Source organism: Anolis sagrei, chromosome 5 (genome assembly GCF_037176765.1).
Source record: "Anolis sagrei isolate rAnoSag1 chromosome 5, rAnoSag1.mat, whole genome shotgun sequence".
Lineage (NCBI taxonomy): Eukaryota > Metazoa > Chordata > Lepidosauria > Squamata > Dactyloidae > Anolis > Anolis sagrei.
The window spans coordinates 75,748,719-75,765,633 of NC_090025.1; the positions used below are offsets into that span (position 1 = coordinate 75,748,719).

The 16,915-nt window shown below is 36.7% G+C and overlaps 1 protein-coding gene across 11 annotated transcripts in view; it reads left to right on the plus strand.

Annotated features, from left to right (window-relative positions):
• FRYL (FRY like transcription coactivator) overlaps positions 1-16,915 on the plus strand; it is a 178,028-nt gene that overhangs the window by 99,725 nt on the left and 61,388 nt on the right. For all 11 annotated transcript variants that reach the window (XM_067468777.1, XM_067468779.1, XM_067468778.1 and 8 more), the window contains 13 exons: positions 1,189-1,457; positions 2,541-2,736; positions 4,259-4,383; positions 5,953-6,010; positions 6,272-6,363; positions 7,325-7,497; positions 10,367-10,527; positions 10,750-10,860; positions 11,666-11,820; positions 12,011-12,110; positions 13,552-13,720; positions 15,390-15,649; positions 16,355-16,495. In XM_067468777.1, coding sequence (XP_067324878.1) covers positions 1,189-1,457; positions 2,541-2,736; positions 4,259-4,383; positions 5,953-6,010; positions 6,272-6,363; positions 7,325-7,497; positions 10,367-10,527; positions 10,750-10,860; positions 11,666-11,820; positions 12,011-12,110; positions 13,552-13,720; positions 15,390-15,649; positions 16,355-16,495 — 2,010 coding nt within the window. The remainder of the gene's footprint in view (positions 1-1,188; positions 1,458-2,540; positions 2,737-4,258; positions 4,384-5,952; positions 6,011-6,271; positions 6,364-7,324; positions 7,498-10,366; positions 10,528-10,749; positions 10,861-11,665; positions 11,821-12,010; positions 12,111-13,551; positions 13,721-15,389; positions 15,650-16,354; positions 16,496-16,915) is intronic.

Genomic DNA, 16,915 nt, shown 5'->3' on the forward strand with positions numbered 1-16,915 from the left:
TGGTTTCCTGTTTTAGAACCTATAATGTGTTTTCTACATGTAGTTATACTGAGTTGAATGCGGTGCATTTCTGAATCTCAGTATTTACGATCAATAGTTTCTGCTTTTGCTGATGTGTGCCTTCAACCTATGGTTTCTCTTTTTAACCTATGGCTAGCTTGAGGTAAATGTATTACAGCAGGGGTCCTCAAACTAAGGCCCGAGGGCCGAATACAGCCCTCCAAGGTCATTTACCTGGCCCTCGCTCAGGGTCAACCTAAGTCTGAAACAACTTGAAAGTACACAAGAACAAGAACAATCCTATCTCATCAGCCAAAAGCAGGCCCACACTTCCCATTGAAATACTAATAAGTTTATATTTGTTTAAATTGTTCTTCATTTTAATTATTGTATTGTCTTTAAGTGTTTTGTTTGGGGGGGGGGTTGCACTACAAATAAGATTTGTGCAATGTGATAGGAATTCATTCATTTTTTTTCAAATTATAATCTGGCCCTTCCAACAACTTGAGGGACTGTGACCTGGCCCTCTGTTTAAAAAGTTTGAGGACCCCTGTATTACAGGGTTATTTTGGAGCCCCCTGTGTCACAATGGATTAAACCCTTGTGCGGGCAGGACTGCTGACCGAAAGGTTGGCAGTTTGAATCTAGGGAGTGGGGTAATCTCCCATCTGTCAGCTCCAGCTTGTTTGGAACTGGACATGATAGAAGCACCTCACAGGATAGTAGAACATCCAGGCGTCATTGTAGACAGCCAATTCTCTCATACCAGAAGTGACTTGCAGTTTCTGAAGTGCTCCTGACTGACACACACACACACACACACACACACACAAGGAAAATGTTTATTGGGGGGGGGGGGATACCTCAGTTAGGCATGTGCTTCACTTCAATTTAATTTGGACAGGCCCTAGTTTGTCTTGAACCTGAGGAAAAGTATTGAGTTGATGTGTTGTTCTTGTGAATTATTTTAGTGCAGCTATTACTGTCAACACAGGTAGGGATGACTTGTTGTGTATTAGAATAAGAAACAAAATAACAGCTGCCTCCCTAAAAAAAACAAACCTCTAGATGAAACCCACCCACTAGCAAGGACCCTGTTTATTCAAGAGTTTTCTTTTCTTTCACTAGCAGTTTCCTAGGGCATCATTTTTCTATACTAAACTGATTTATTTTTGTTTCTATACACAGACTGTGTTACTGTATTGTCCCAGTTCAATAGATTTGCAAACATTAGCTGATTGGAGCTCATCCCCTATTAGCCACCAGTTTGATGTCATCAGTCCATCCCACATATGGATATTTGCACATGTAACTCAGGGCCAGGACCCTTGGATTATTAGCCTGTCCAGTTTTATGAAACAGGAGTATCTTCCAAAACATTGCCCTACAGCTGTGAGCTATGCTTGGATGTTTTCTTATACCAGACTCCAGCTGTTGTCTCCACAGGTTGACATAAAGTAAGTGGCTTTCTTAAAATGACTGCTTTAGAGTAACCAGTTTCATTTGTGTGTATGGAGACATAGGAGTTCAGTATGTCTTCTCTTGGTTGTTTTTGCTGTGATTTGACTTTGGTTGTGGAACAGAATAAAGACAGTAGTAATCCTTGAATGTAAATGGAATTATGGCAGTAAAATGTACTTAGCATTGCTATCAGATATACTCATTTATATGTCAATCTCAATTCGAGGGTAGGTTTAGGGGGCAAAATGGGGGTTTTCATATGGCCCATGGATAAGTCGGGAGTACAACTGCTATGGCAGGACAGTCTACTCCAGGCATGGGGAAATTTTCTACCTTAGGGACCGCATGGCAGGCCGGAGTGGGGTGGGCGGGCCAGGAGGAAGGGTGTTCCCCCCAAGTCCCTCCCCCGCCCTTTCCTCCCCTTCCCCTTCTCTTTTGGAGGCAGAAAGTGAAAGAAAGGAAACGTTTGGATCCCAAAAGGGTTAGCCTTGGTCAGGATGAGATGGTGGGTAGGAAGGAAAAAGAGAATAGAAGAAAGGGAGGAAGTGAAGAAAGGAAGGAAGGGAATGGAGGGAGGAAAGACAAAAGGGAAGGAAGGCCTGAAGGAAGGAGAAAGGGGGGGGGGGGGGAAGAGGGAAGCAAGGAATGAGAAAGGGTAGAAGGAAAGGAAGGGAGGAAAGAGAGAAGGAAGGAAGGAGATGGTGGTTTGAGAGAGGAGGGCCTGAGAAAAGAGCACAAGAGGTCGCATCCGGCCCCCGGGCCTTGGTTTGCCCATACCTGGTCTACTCCATGCAAGCATTGCCTCCTGTAGCAGAAATGCTCCCCCCATACATTATTAGGGTGTTCACAACATTTAAGGAAACAGTGATGCTAAAGGTTTATAGTTGTTCCAGAAGATTTTCTAGAAAGGCAAATCTTATGCCAGACTTTTTTTAGTATCTACATATGCAGATTATGCACTGCTCTCGATTGATAATAGTATTGTTCTGAGTCATGAGATTATATTAATCAGGGGCATTCAGTACATTATGAAATACCATTTTGAAAAACCAAATATTTCCTTTATTTTCTTTTAACAGCAGCCCTATCAATGCCAAGAAAGTAAATACTGCTATAAGCAGCGACTCTTATATTGGGCTCTGGAGAAACTACTTGATTCTTTGTTGCAGTGCAGCAACTTCTGCATCCTCTTCTGCATCTGCAGGTTCTGTCAGATGTTCCCCTCCTGAGACGCTGGCGTCTACCCCCGACAGTGGTTACAGCATTGATTCAAAAGTATGTTCATTCGTTGTTCCTAGACAACCGGAAAAGTTTGATTTTTGAGAAATGCCATAAGTATTTATTGTCTCTCAATCCTGTCTTTTCATATGCATAGAAGAAGTTGAATTGTACAGAGCTGATATGCAGTCTTTTCCAAAGGCTTTTAAAATCATAAAATGTATCTTATAGTACGTAACACAATTTTTGTTACTGGGTTATAAATATCATTTTCTAATTGGTTCTGTCATAGAAACCTAATAAATGTGTATTAAACTGAAAAAAAAACTTTGGTTTTGTGGGACATCCTGCAGCACATTTTTCTATAGTTTTTAAAATGCATATCTCATAGTTTCTCCACCAAATCAACATTGTTTGTGGCAGCCACAAAACTTAAGTTTTTTGAGTATAACAACTACTTTCAAAGTAAGTGCTGCACAATTGAACAGGAAACAACACTTTCAAACCAGGAATTGATTTTTTTTCAAATTTTGTTACATAGTGTTACCAAGCCACTACAATTTTTTTATTATTATTTACCATATTTCTATACAGCCTTTCTCAGCCCGAAGGCGACTCAAGGCGATTTACAATTGGCATAATTAAATGCCCCCAACAACATAAAATATAGTTAACATATAGTATAAACCATATAAAAGCAATAAAAACAATAAAACATAAGTCCTCAGTGTCTCATTACTAAAATCATTTTTCAGTCACATCATTCAATCTAAATTAGCCTGTTACACTGCATCTGCGATTGCTTGCTCAAAGAGCCAAGTTTTAACTCTTTTTCGAAATGTTAGGAGGATGGGAGCCGATCTGTTATCCCTAGGGAGGGCGTTCCATAGCCGAGGGGCCACTGCTGAGAAGGCCCTGTCTCTCGTTCCCGCCAGTCGCATCTGCGAAGGAGGTGGGACCGAGAGCAGGGCCTCCCCAGATGATTTTAGAGACCTAGATGGTTCATAGGGAGAGATGTGTTCGGACAGGTAAGCCAGGCCAGAACCGTTTAGGGCTAAACCATATTCCAGATACATACAATTTATATATCTTTGAAATCTGATTAATTTTATTGTATTTTTATTTTTGTTCATTGACGATTAGAATATTTCATCAAAATGTTAGGCTATACATATTTTTGTTCTTACCAGAAATAAAAAACATACTTGATCCCTCTCTTATGGTTACTTGCAAGCTAAATAGGCTGGCCTTTATAGTTAAAAGACCTCATTCAGTTACTCCACCTTACGATTACTTAGACGAATAACCTTTATACTGTGGTTGCATTTTATGTCTGCATGAAATAACAGACATTCAGAATAATAGAGATATGGGGAGAGGCATCCCATGCAAAATGACTTGGGGGAAAGAATGATTGCAATTTCCACAGTTCCATTTAAATGAAAATTGAGGAGTTGTTCGTCTCCTTTTTACATTCTTGACTCTCTTTTCTTAACCATTTGTTTTCCTTCATAATATGATATAGAAATCCAGAGATCACATTTAATTGTGAATATTGATGCTGTTTTTCTGTTCTCAGATAATTGGTGTTCCGTCCCCTTCGTCCTTGTTTAAGCACATTGTTCCAATGATGCGCTCTGAGAGCATGGAAATCACAGAATCCCTTGTGCTGGGCCTCGGCAGGACCAGTCCTGGTGCTTTTAGGTAATCATCATATTCTGCACATTAACTTAACAAGAATTAAAAACACATAAGTGTTCTTTTTATGTATAAAGCTGTTAATAATGTAAGGTGTGACATAAGCAATACAATTTGAAAATGGGAAATCCTGAACATTCAGGAATTTAGATTAATTTTACTCCCATGAGTTTTCTAGCTGCTGAAAATAGGAATAGTTGAATGACTGGATATTTTGGAGTACAATTCTTTGCTTCCTTGGGTTGATCATGAGTCCTTGATTCAAATAATGTTGAATCTAATACTCTAGGGCAGGGGTCCTCAAACTAAGGCCCGAGGGCCGAATACAGCCCTCCAAGGTCATTTACCCGGCCCTCTCACAGGGTCAACCTAAGTCTGAAATGTCTTGAAAGCACACAACAACAACAACAACAATCATATCTCTTCAGCCAAAAGCAGGGCCACACTTCCCATTAAAATACTAATAAGTTTATATTTGTTAAAAGTGTTCTTCATTTTAATTATTGTATTGTTTTAAGTGGTTTTTTTGCATTACAAATTAGATATTTGCAGTGTGCATAGGAATTCATTCATGCTTTTTTCAAATTATAATCCGGCCCTCTAACAGTTTGAGGGACTGTGACCTGGCCCTCGGTTTAAAAAGTTTGAGGACCCCTGCTCTAGGGCATTATTTTAAGAGGATGAGTTTTTTCTCTTGCTGTGGGGTTTCTCCTGTTAACCGTCAAGAAGTCAATGATCATGTGACCTAAACAGGACAAGCTTAATTATTGTTCTTGTGCTGTCAGGACTGCTGACCAAAATGTCAGCAGTTCGAATCCAGGGAGCAGGGCGAGCTCCTGTCTGTCAGCTCCAGCTTCTCATGTGGAGACATGAGAGAAGCCTCCCACAGGATGGTAAAACATATGGGCATCCCCTGGGCAATGTCCTTGCAGGCGGCCAATTCTCTCACACCAGAAATGACTTGCAGTTTCTCAAGTTGCTCCTGACACGAAAAAAGTGCCCAGACTGCAGACTGAAATGCACCTTTATAAATGCCCGGGGGAGATTATTTCCTGGATTAAAATCATGTTCTTTTTTGTCATATTGGCTGCATGTCTAAAGTGTTTAACTTCTCTTTGTCAGGCATAGATTTGCTGAAACAGTTGTATTTCTAAGTCTTGTTTTTTGTTGTCACTTTATTCACTTGGAGACCGTTTCTTCTCTTGATGAAAAGACTGGTACCCTTTTTCCTTTGACCAAGTCTCCTTCTAATTTCCTTTATGAAAGTGTTCATCTCAACATTAGCAGGACAAATCAGATGCTTCAAATTTTAAAAGTCTCTTGATATTTATCCATTTTTTGCAATCCTTGTTTCCTACGTATAATTCCTTATCTGCAGGGATCCATTATATCAGTTCAAATAAAGTGTGCAGGAAACTACAACTATTTTTTTTAAATCTGCTAAATAATGTTACCATAAATGGTTTTTAATAACATTGTCTGTTAAAGCATTGTCCAATATTTTGGCATCTGATTTGTACAGATAGAAATATTGATGTTACACAGTTGTCCTAATCATTTGTAATTTTCACCTAGGGAATTAATAGAAGAGTTGCATCCTATAATTAAAGAAGCACTTGAAAGAAGGCCAGAGGTAATCAACTTTTTTTTTAATTTGAGCATTCTAATGTACATCGCCTAATGTAAATACTCTGTTGTAAATGGAAAAAATTAACATTTAACATGTATTTAACATGTATTCAGCCTCAGTCAGTATGGTCAATTAGCAGTCCCACAATATATGGAATTCCTTAATGTTTGTAGCTAATAATAATAATAATGTAGATTAATGACAAAAGCATTACCTGGCAGGTATGGATGTAGTTTCACTGTACTGCTCTCTCTCCTCTAATAGAACATGAAACGACGCAGGCGTCGAGATATTTTACGTGTACAACTTGTACGAATATTTGAACTGTTGGCAGATGCTGGCGTCATTAGTCACAGGTAGGTATAAAAGTTCTGAACAGGTTTGTGCAGATAGATAAATCGCTGTGCTGATAATGCTATGATACAGGGTTTCACTCTTGGAGCCTCCTTTTCTAGAGAGAGCCTTTCTGTACCGGCATAAAACTGTGCTGTGAAAGTGTCAGGAGTCATATGGGATTCCATAGTCATGTCTGCTGACATTGCAGTGATGTCAAGAGCAGGTTTTCTTCATAGAGATATGTTAGGGGTGTAATTTGTCACTAATTGTCTTCTTTATGGAAGGAAGGGATAATGTTTGCTGCTTTCATCCTGCTACAAGAAATATTAAAATAAACACAGTTTTCAGTGCCAATTCAGAAGTCTTATTCAGCACAAAATTTGCACATTGTTGTTTTGCATAAGAAACAGGTTTAATAATATTTTCACACAGAAATATTACAAAATAGCTATGTGTGAATTTTGCGCAGAATAAGTACTAAACTGAAAATTAGCATCAATCTGGTGTTCTCATCACGATTCCTCAAGACTTGAAAAATTACTTGCTTTTCCATTTTCTATGTGAGTATACATAATGGGAAGGCAGGGAAAATAACTGGCAGCAAGACACAACCAGTCAGGGAGCATTGGGAGGTTTACAGAGGGCAGTCATTACCTTTGCTGAGGCCATCTAGGCTGCAGAAACCCTACCAGTTCTCCAGTTTTCTGGGTAGCAAGCCAGGATTTCCATTGGCACATCTGAATGACACCAGGATAAGTATTACAGTTATATACTCACTTTTCAACTCACCAAAGGTCATTCTATAGGTTTCCATGGCTTAGCGAGAACTATATGATCTTTGTGGTTCCAGTCTAGCACTCACACCAGTATATCATGGTGACTATATGTTATCTAGTTCTCACTGAATGTTTTTCGAATTTGAGAATACTGCTCATTCCAGAAGGTTATGTTTTATCAATTATATATTTTACTTCTTTGTAGTGCAAGTGGTGGCCTTGATAATGAAACACATTCTCTCAACAATACGTTATTGGAGTATGTGGATCTAACTCGGCAACTCCTAGAAGCAGAAAACGAAAAAGACTCTGATACACTGAAAGATATCCGATGCCATTTTAGTGCCTTAGTGGCAAATATCATTCAGAATGTTCCAGGTATTTACATTAAGTTTCATATTTATTTCACTTTTAATGCAATAGATGTACATATGAACAAACTGTGTTTTACATATACCTATAGTATGGAAACTGCTAATAGAAGTTAGAATATACTTTATGTTGAAACCTTAGAATTACCTGTTTTTTGTATTTCAGAATCCATAGGGTATACACAACTATTTATTCAAGTTCAGTGTTGCATATACCCACCAATTAATCAGAAAAAATGTGGATCTAATTTTTAAAACTCCCTTTCCATAATGGGACATAGGCATATATTTTTCAGTGGTTTAGGCCAACGGAGAGGGATGGGTTTAGATCAATGTTTCTGCTAACAAACTCTTGTTAGGCATGCTTGCTCTTTTGGTTACGAGGGTGTCTAAATTTTCACAGTTTTATTTAGTTTGTCCAGAGGTTTGGAGGTGATTTTACTAATGTGATTACATGTAATTATATATCACCTAAAGATCTTCTAGTTCTAAACCAGTGTCTCATTTCAGTTATGAACTGGAAAAGAGTGAACAAATTGATACTTAATCCAGGCAAAACAGAAGTACAGTGCTCCCTCACAACTTTGCAGTTCACTTATTGCGGACTCGCTGTTTTACGGGGAGCAGCGAAGGAACACTGTATAGCTGCTCCCCGTTCCTTCCTTGCCAGGCTGGGCTCCAGGCTTGGGTGGGGAGCAGTGGAGGTGGCAAGGAGGAGGCCGCTGTGAAGTAGGAACACTCCCATTCAAGTGGGCAGAGAGTTCCTACTTAGCGGATTTTCACTTATCGCGAGTGGTCCTGGAACGGAACACCTGTGATAAGTGAGGGAACACTGTACTTCTGGTCATTTGGAAAGCGATCATGAAATGGGGATTTAATCTGTTTTGGATAGGATTATTTTCCTTAGGAAGAACTAGGTTTGCAATCTGGAGATATTCCTAGATTCAGTTCTGGATCCTGAATTCCAGGTTTCCGCAGTGGTCAGGAGGGCATTTGAAATTAAAGCCAATAAATTAGTTGTATTTGGTTGGTCATGGTGACAGAAGCCTTCATTATATCCATTGGGATATAATGAGGAGTGTTTGGAACTTGAAGTTAGTTAAGAATGCTGAGGCAATTCTGTTTATGGCTGTTAGTTATAAGGAACGTGCAACTCCCATGTTACAACAGTTTTATTAGCTACTAATCCATTTCTATGTACAATTCAAAGTTATGGGTTATGAATTACATTCCAGGACTAAATCAGAGTTTTTAATTATGGTTATGATTTTTAAAATTCCATGCTGCTTAGCTCCAGGTTATCTAAAGGTCCATATCTCCATATGAAGAGACTTCCTTGGTTTTAAGAAGTATAGGATTTTTCTTCCGTTTCACCATCTTCAGAGGCATGTTTGGTAAACAGGCTGGGGCCATTTCAGTGGCTGATCCTTGACTAAGGAATGCCCTTCTTAGGGAGATGTTCTTGTTCTCAGGCAAAGATATTTTTATTCAGGCAGGACTTGAGGCACCGGCAGAATTGAAATTAAGGAGGAGAACATTTTTGTTAATATGGTGCTTTAAGTTGTTTTAATCAATGCTTTGATTTAATGTGTATTTTAATACTTATTATTTATTTATAATTAAAACAATGTTTTATTGAAACAAACTGAGTCTCCTTTCCCTAATACTTATAATATTTAATACTTTCCCTAATACTTATAATTTATTGAGATGTTGTAATACAATGTGGTCTATTTTGGGAGCAAAATGAGAGATAAATACATCCAACACATCTATAAGTGTATGTATAATTGAATCTAGAAAATCAGAGAATTATTTTATGAACCTGAGGACTCAGATGAGTTTCAGGAAGTAGAAAATATTCTCAAACATTGGGTAACTAATGGCTGGACATAACTGAATGCTGAATCATTGTTGAGCAGTACAAAGTTGAGTTCCAACAAGATTGACTCAATTTCTTCAGTGCAGATTTGAGAAAACCAAAGTGTTTTTCTGCAGTTTTGAATTACACCCAGACTGAAGATTCTGGTTAATCTTCGTTCTCATTTGTTGAAACAAGCAGACTTCATCATGGTTGGCATGGTTTGTCTAGATTTGAATATCATAACAACCTTCAGTTAAGCTAAAACAGAAATGAATGTTTCCATACCCCTTCCAGCCATACGTGAGATGTTGCACAAAAGCCTAAAGATCACTACAGAATGTTACAATTGATTTAGCATTTCTTGTCAGTAATGGCATCACTCCAATTGTCATTAAATTATGTTTATTAATCAGTAAAGGTCAACACTGACAGTGAGTCAACACTGTTAGAAAGGTTTTAATCTTGTAATTTGTAAGTTTATACAGGCAGTCCCCGCGTTACAAACATCTGACTTACAAATGACTCCTAGTTAAGAACAGGGGTGAGACAACAGGAAGTGAGAGTAATCTACTCTTCAGAAGGGAATTTCACTCCTTAAAGAGTTATCATGGGGAAAAAGGTGTCTCCACTGAAGCATTATCACCAATACTTGTTTCTACAACAACCAAAATTGTTCAAAATCCAATTATTACAGGGACAGAAAGTGAGGTGAGCACAGATACAGGAGCACAGGACAGGAGAACAGGAGCACAGATAGCAAAACAAACACCACAGAGATGTTAACCCTTCCCTATGCTCTCCAAAGCGAAAAAATTCTTAGCTGGAGTTACACTTTAAAAATGTACCTGTTCTGACTTACATACAAATTCAACTTAAAAACAAACAAACCACAGAACCTATCTTGTTCATAACTTGGGGACTGCCTGCACATACAAACTTGGCTTTTTGTTGTCTTGTCTTACTCATATATATCAACTTGGTATAAAATAATGAATCTGTACTTCTCTTGTAGTGCACCAGAGAAGAAGTGTCTTTCCGCAGCAGAGCCTCCGCCACAGCCTCTTTATGTTGTTCAGTCACTGGGCAGGTCCTTTCAGTATCATGTTTACTCCACTAGACAGATACAGCGATAGAAACATGCAAATAAATAGACATCAGTACTGTGCATTAAAGGTATTGTGACCATGCTTTTGCACAATGCTTTTGAAATTTCAGCTTATTGTATCTACATGACTCACCTGAAACTAATGCAACCGTTTTAATATTGCAAAATTGGAAAAATCCAGTATTGCTCTTGATACCCTCTTGTACAATACTCATAATTTACATAGAAATTTTAAAATCAAACAGTAACAACTACATTTGTCTAATCTTTCTCTCTCTCCACTTTTAAAGGCTATGTCTGCTGTACTTTGTTGTGGCCCTGTTGCAGATAACGTAGGACTATCATCAGATGGCTATTTGTACAAATGGCTAGATAATATTTTGGATTCACAGGATAAGAAGGTAATCTATACAGTGAAAATAATCTATAAAACATTTTAGTGACTAAAGCCACTAATTCAGTGGTTTAAATAGAGGAACACTAAAAATATCTAGCTCCTTCTAACCTCCACTGAAATTAACAAAGAAAAAATATTGTTGGAGTGTACCATCGTTTGTTAAGAGGGTAGTAAAATATTGCTGTCTAATACAGGAATAAAGAGATCATTGGATGAAACAATGGACATTTTATTATTAACTATTTCATTTGTTTCTTGGTGTGGAGCAAAACTAAAGCAGGGGGAAAACTGGTGTGCGAGTGGCTGGGGCAGTATTATTTATTTATCTATTTACTATATCTATATCCCGCCCTTCTCACCCACGCAGGGGGACTCAGAGCAGCTCACAAAAGGCAGCAATTCATACATATACATAAATACAATAAAATGAACATATGCAAGCCATAATTAATGAATTCATTTAAAACAAGGTAGGCAATCTTGGCCTTCCATATATTAATGGATTGCATATCCCATCAACTCTATAAGCAGTAATGAGGGTTTAAATGAGTTGCATTAATCCCCTCTGGTTTAAATACAATACTGTGAAGGTTAACATATACAACTAAAGATTACTTTAAATTGTAATTTGTTATTATTAGTTAATATTTTAGTTATAATTTCAGAAGACTTTAGTAATCTGTTGCCTTAAAAATAAAAATATTTTTTCTCTTTATGTTTATTAATAATGAAAGTAAATCTTTGCAGGTGTGTTTAATTTTAAAACGTATTGGAAGTGTGTACCAAATTTTGCCCTGTATTTTATTTAGGTTCATCAGCTTGGATGTGAAGCGGTTATGTTGCTGTTGGAGCTTAATCCTGACCAGAATAACCTCATGTATTGGGCTGTAGATCGCTGTTATACAGGCTCTAAGCGGGTAGCAGCTGGATGTTTTAAAGCCATAGCCAGTGTATTCCAAAACAGGTAACAGAGAAAAGGTTGAGTAAAAAAAAAGTGAGGGTGCAGTCCTGTACATATTTACTTGGGAATAGGAACCGTTGATGATGAGGCTTATTTCCAACTAAATATACATAGAATTTCATGTTAATCCCTTTCTAAGAAGTCATTTGTTCATACTTGATCTCTCAGAATTTATCTTTTATTTTCTTTGCAGAGATTACCAGTGTGATACAGTTACCCTTCTTAATCTGATATTATTTAAAGCAGCTGACTCTTCTAGGGCAATCTATGAAGTTGCTATGCAACTGTTACAGGTAGATATGAAATGCTTTTGTTTTGATTCTCAGAGTAAAATCTATAAAGTTGTTGGGTGGATAGTAATACTTAACATGTTCTCGTTTCAGTGAAATTTCCACATAAAAATTGAGTGGGATGGTGGCCATCTTTTTTTATACACTCACTTGAAAACAGATAACAGGCTCCTTAGTGTTTCTGGGCTGGCACAGACCTAAGAACCCAAACTCCCCAGTATTATTTTCTTCCCCATTTTCATCTTGTGCTATCCAAGATTTAAAATCTACATGCAAAGTAATATTGTAAGCAATTAAACTAGAGAAGGCTGTAAGAGTACAATGGCCTTAATCTGCTTATAAATCCCAACTAACATAGAATTAATGAATCCGTGGGACTTTGGAATTCTAAAGGACTATTTGGAAAGTCTGATACTAATAAATGCAAGATACTGGTTTAATTAGATATTTGTTTATTCTTATAAAATCGATATGATAAAAGTTAATTGTTCTGTCAGTTTCGTATTTGTTATATATTGCAAAAGCATTATGAAATAATTTACAATTAACAATAAGAAATTAATTACATGTATATAGATAGATTAGCTATGAATAGGTTTTTAATTCCTTTAAAGGGTTTTATTATCAGTTTCATATTTGTGTATTATATATTGCAGAGGCATTATCAAATAGTTTACAATTAACAATAAGAAATTAATTACATTTATATAGATAGATTAGCTATGAATAGGTTTTTAATTCATTTGAAGGGTTTTATTATCAGTTTCATATTTGTGTATTATATATTGCAAAATCATTATCAAATAGTTTACAATTAACAATAAGAAATTAATTACATGTATATAGATTAGCTATGAATAGGTTTTTAATTCATTTAAAGGGTTTTATTTTTAATACTGTTAATATTCAATTATATTGCAATGTTTATATATGTTTAAGTTTTAAATTTTATTGTAAGTTGCTTTGAGCCTCTTATTTAGAGAGAAAAAGCAGGATACTACTACTACTACTACTAATAATAATAATAATAATAATAATATATGTTTACTGTAGTAATTACTACTAGACTTTACTATTCATCCCTTAGTGTTATTCTAGTTTAGAGACTTCATGTGGCAAGTTTTCTTAGACCTTGGAAATTCAACACTTATATATTGCTTTAATTGGTCTGTTCCAATTGTAATAGCCAATTGGATTTCACCCAATATTTGCAGAGCGTTTTTCTATTTGGTAATAAGTGACAGCTGTTGTTATTATTATTATTTTATTGATTTATATACTACTTTTTCTCTTCAAGATACGCCGAGCCATTTTTCATGTGCTCCTGCCCACATGGTATTCTGTGAACCAGTTATTTAATAGGACTATTGCTTAAATAAACACTCTAAAATGTATATTGTGAAGCATTTCTTATATAAAAATTATTTTTTACTTTATTATCTAGATTTTAGAGCCCAAGATGTTTCGTTATGCTCACAAACTGGAGGTTCAGAGAACTGATGGGATATTGAGCCAGCCTGCACCTTTGCCACATTTGTATTCTGTGTCTTATTACCAACTTTCTGAAGAATTAGCAAGGACCTATCCTGAATTAACTCTTGCAATATTTTCAGGTATTTGATTATGCCAGGGCATTGAGTTATCTGAAGGCTCTTCTCTATACTTTCAAGCTGTCTTCAGTGTCTTTCCATTCACAGTAGCCCATACCAACTCATTGTAGAAGAAGGACCTACATTATATCTAACACTTTAGATCTTATGAATTAAAAACTTGCCTGCTGAAGCAGGAACAAAAATGTCATTTGATCAACTGCAGAGTTATCTAAGGAGAAATAAAATGCTTGCAAGATACCTTATATATGTGCGTGTCCATGCTTGTTTGTCTGCCTGGCTAGTACTTTAACACAAAAGTTTTCATTTAGTGGGTCAACGAGTACAAGTTTTTATTTCAAGGCTTGTTTTTAATTGCATGACAATACAGTCCTATTGTTCCCTCAAATATATTTGTATCCGTTTCAAACATTTCCCTGGGCTCTTAGTTCTCTCTGCTATTACCATCACCCTCCTCATCTGGGCAAAATCTTGACTGTTTGTTAATTGATAAATTGTTGTTCCTTCTCTTTCATTGTTACAACTTTGCATTAGATTTTATTCCCGAACTCAGGACAAAATGGTTACATAATTTAGTTTAATTGGAGTATAATTCAGTTGAAAACAATGTGATTCGTAGTGTGATAGTACAGGGTGAGGCAGCATAACTTCCTTTTTTCAAAACTTAATAAAACCCATTGTATGAATCAGAAATTTTAATTTTTTTTAATAATGTAGATGCATACCTAAAGTTTTGTTTTATGTAGTTTTGAAGATCATATTAGGTAGGTGACGTCCCTTGTTCCCCATTCTCCATACACTGAGTAAACCGATTTCTGGTGTTTTTTCATGACTCTTGCCAGCATAGCAGGCGTTATGTTGGCAATTTCTTCCTGGATGTTGTCTTCAAATCTTGTAGGGTCCTTGGACAGTTCACATAAACACGGGATTTCAAAAAACCCCATAGAAAAAAAATCACAAGGGGCCAAATCTGGAGAACGGGCCGGCCACTCCAAATCTGCTTGAAAAGTAGGCCTCAATGGCAAAAGCACACTCTTCACTGTTCCAATGCATGATGGCAACTTAACTGTGTCAGGACAAAACTTTATACTCCCGCCTCTCGAACGAGACCACTAGCGCTCCACTACGTCTTCAACCCACTGAATGGTGCGCATTTTAAAAAAGGAAGTTATGTTGCCTTACCCTATACATGATACAGGAACAAAAATTGTGTTGCATAGTGTCATGAGCCCTACCTGCTTGCTAACCTAATCCCTCTTATATGAATGGACACACACCTAAGACTTTCACCACTGAGCTTGAGGACACTGTTGGGTTGCTAAGGAAGTTTGTTTTAATTAACTGACTATCATGATTGGGGTACTACTATTGGTTTAATTAATGTACTCAGTTTCATTTTAAAGCATCTTTCTATAAAGGTCTTTCAGTAGCTTCATTTTTCCATTTTTCGCTGCTGCCTATTTTTATGGTTGTTCAAGGGAAGTAGAACAAAAAATATTACTGTTGAGGAATAAAAACATTGTTTGATGTTGTAGGCCGAATAAAAAAAATAAGCAGCTGTTTTGCATAGTTCTTAACATTTGTGATGAAACATATTTTAAGTAAAGAAATGCAATAAAAAAACTTAAATGTTTTTCTAATTTTTTTTATTTTTTAATTTTTTTGAGCACAGAAGTAAGCCAGAGAATACAAATGGCGCACCCCTCTGGAAGGCAGGTGATGCTACATTATTTGCTTCCATGGATGAATAATATTGAACTGGTGGATTTGAAACCTTTGCCCACAATTCGACGGCAAGATGAAGATGAAGAAGATCCTTTGAAGGATAGAGAGCTGATGGTGAATAGCAGGCGCTGGCTCAAAGGAGAAGGGTGGGGATCGCCACAAGCTACAGCGTTGGTTTTAAACAACCTAATGTACATGACAGCAAAGGTAAGCTAAATCAGAATATTGGTGCTTTAGTTGATTATTGAAGTGGTATCATGTGTAGGAATGTTATTGTTGAGTAACAAGTTTTACTTTCTTACCTCAATCATGGTGATACATTTCACTTTAGTGTCGAAGTTATTTCAGAGTGACAGTAAGCTTTAGGCTATCCATCTCATTTAAAGAAACTTGATGAGAGCCATCTCCCAGGGAACTCTAAAGAGAGGAGGCATGACGGGATATTTGGGAACCATGTTGAAAGGAGCAGAGAGAGAACCCAATCTAGGATCGCAATGTGAAATGAGCAGGCATTGAACTTGTGTTCTTATTGTATGTTCTCTTTTTATTGAGCAGTATTTTCTGGAACAGGGAGAAGTGATGGATATAATTTGGAGAATTAGATTATTCTGTGATAATTTTGTAGTCATTTTAAAAAAAATCTTGAGTCTTTTATTTAAAACATTTGTTATTACATATGATGTGGTCATGCACCTTAACTGTATTTGAAACAATCATGACCACTACTTCTGCAGTATTTACACTATTTTATAATAATTATCAGCATACAACTCATTCATATTTGTTTTCTTTAGTCTATTATCCACTGATTTTATTTACATGACTATGAAGCATTTAATAAGGGATTATTTTCTTACCCTGTATTACTTTTGTTGAACTTCTTTGAGGTAATATCTAAACATTGCTTTCTAGTATGGTGATGAAATAGCATGGTCAGAGATTGAGAATGTTTGGATTACACTAGCGGACAGTTGGCCAAAGAATTTGAAAATAATCCTGCATTTTTTGATCAGCATCTGTGGAGTGAACAGCGAACCCAGCCTGTTGCCTTATGTAAGTGAGACTTAAGCTTCCTATTACCTGTTTCATATAGATATTGCTTTGAGCAGGGGGCATTCATGTTCCCAAAGGTCCAATTTTCTAGTTTTTACATTCTAATTTTGCTTGATGAGGATACAATCCACATTCTTCTGAAGTCAATTCCCAAAATTGCCATTGATTTATCTTTCCGTTAAATATTTCAGTTCAAAATTCCATAAAATATTTCAAAGGTTCAAGTAATGTACGGGGTTAGTACATTACTTGAAGTGGAAAACCACCTGTGATTTCTTTGCCTAAAACACACTATGAAATTCATGAGATCTTCATAGGTCAACAGGTGACCTGAAAGCACATACACACAGTCTAGGGCAGTGTTTCTCAATCTTCCTAATGCACCCGACCCCTTAATATATATATATATATATATACACA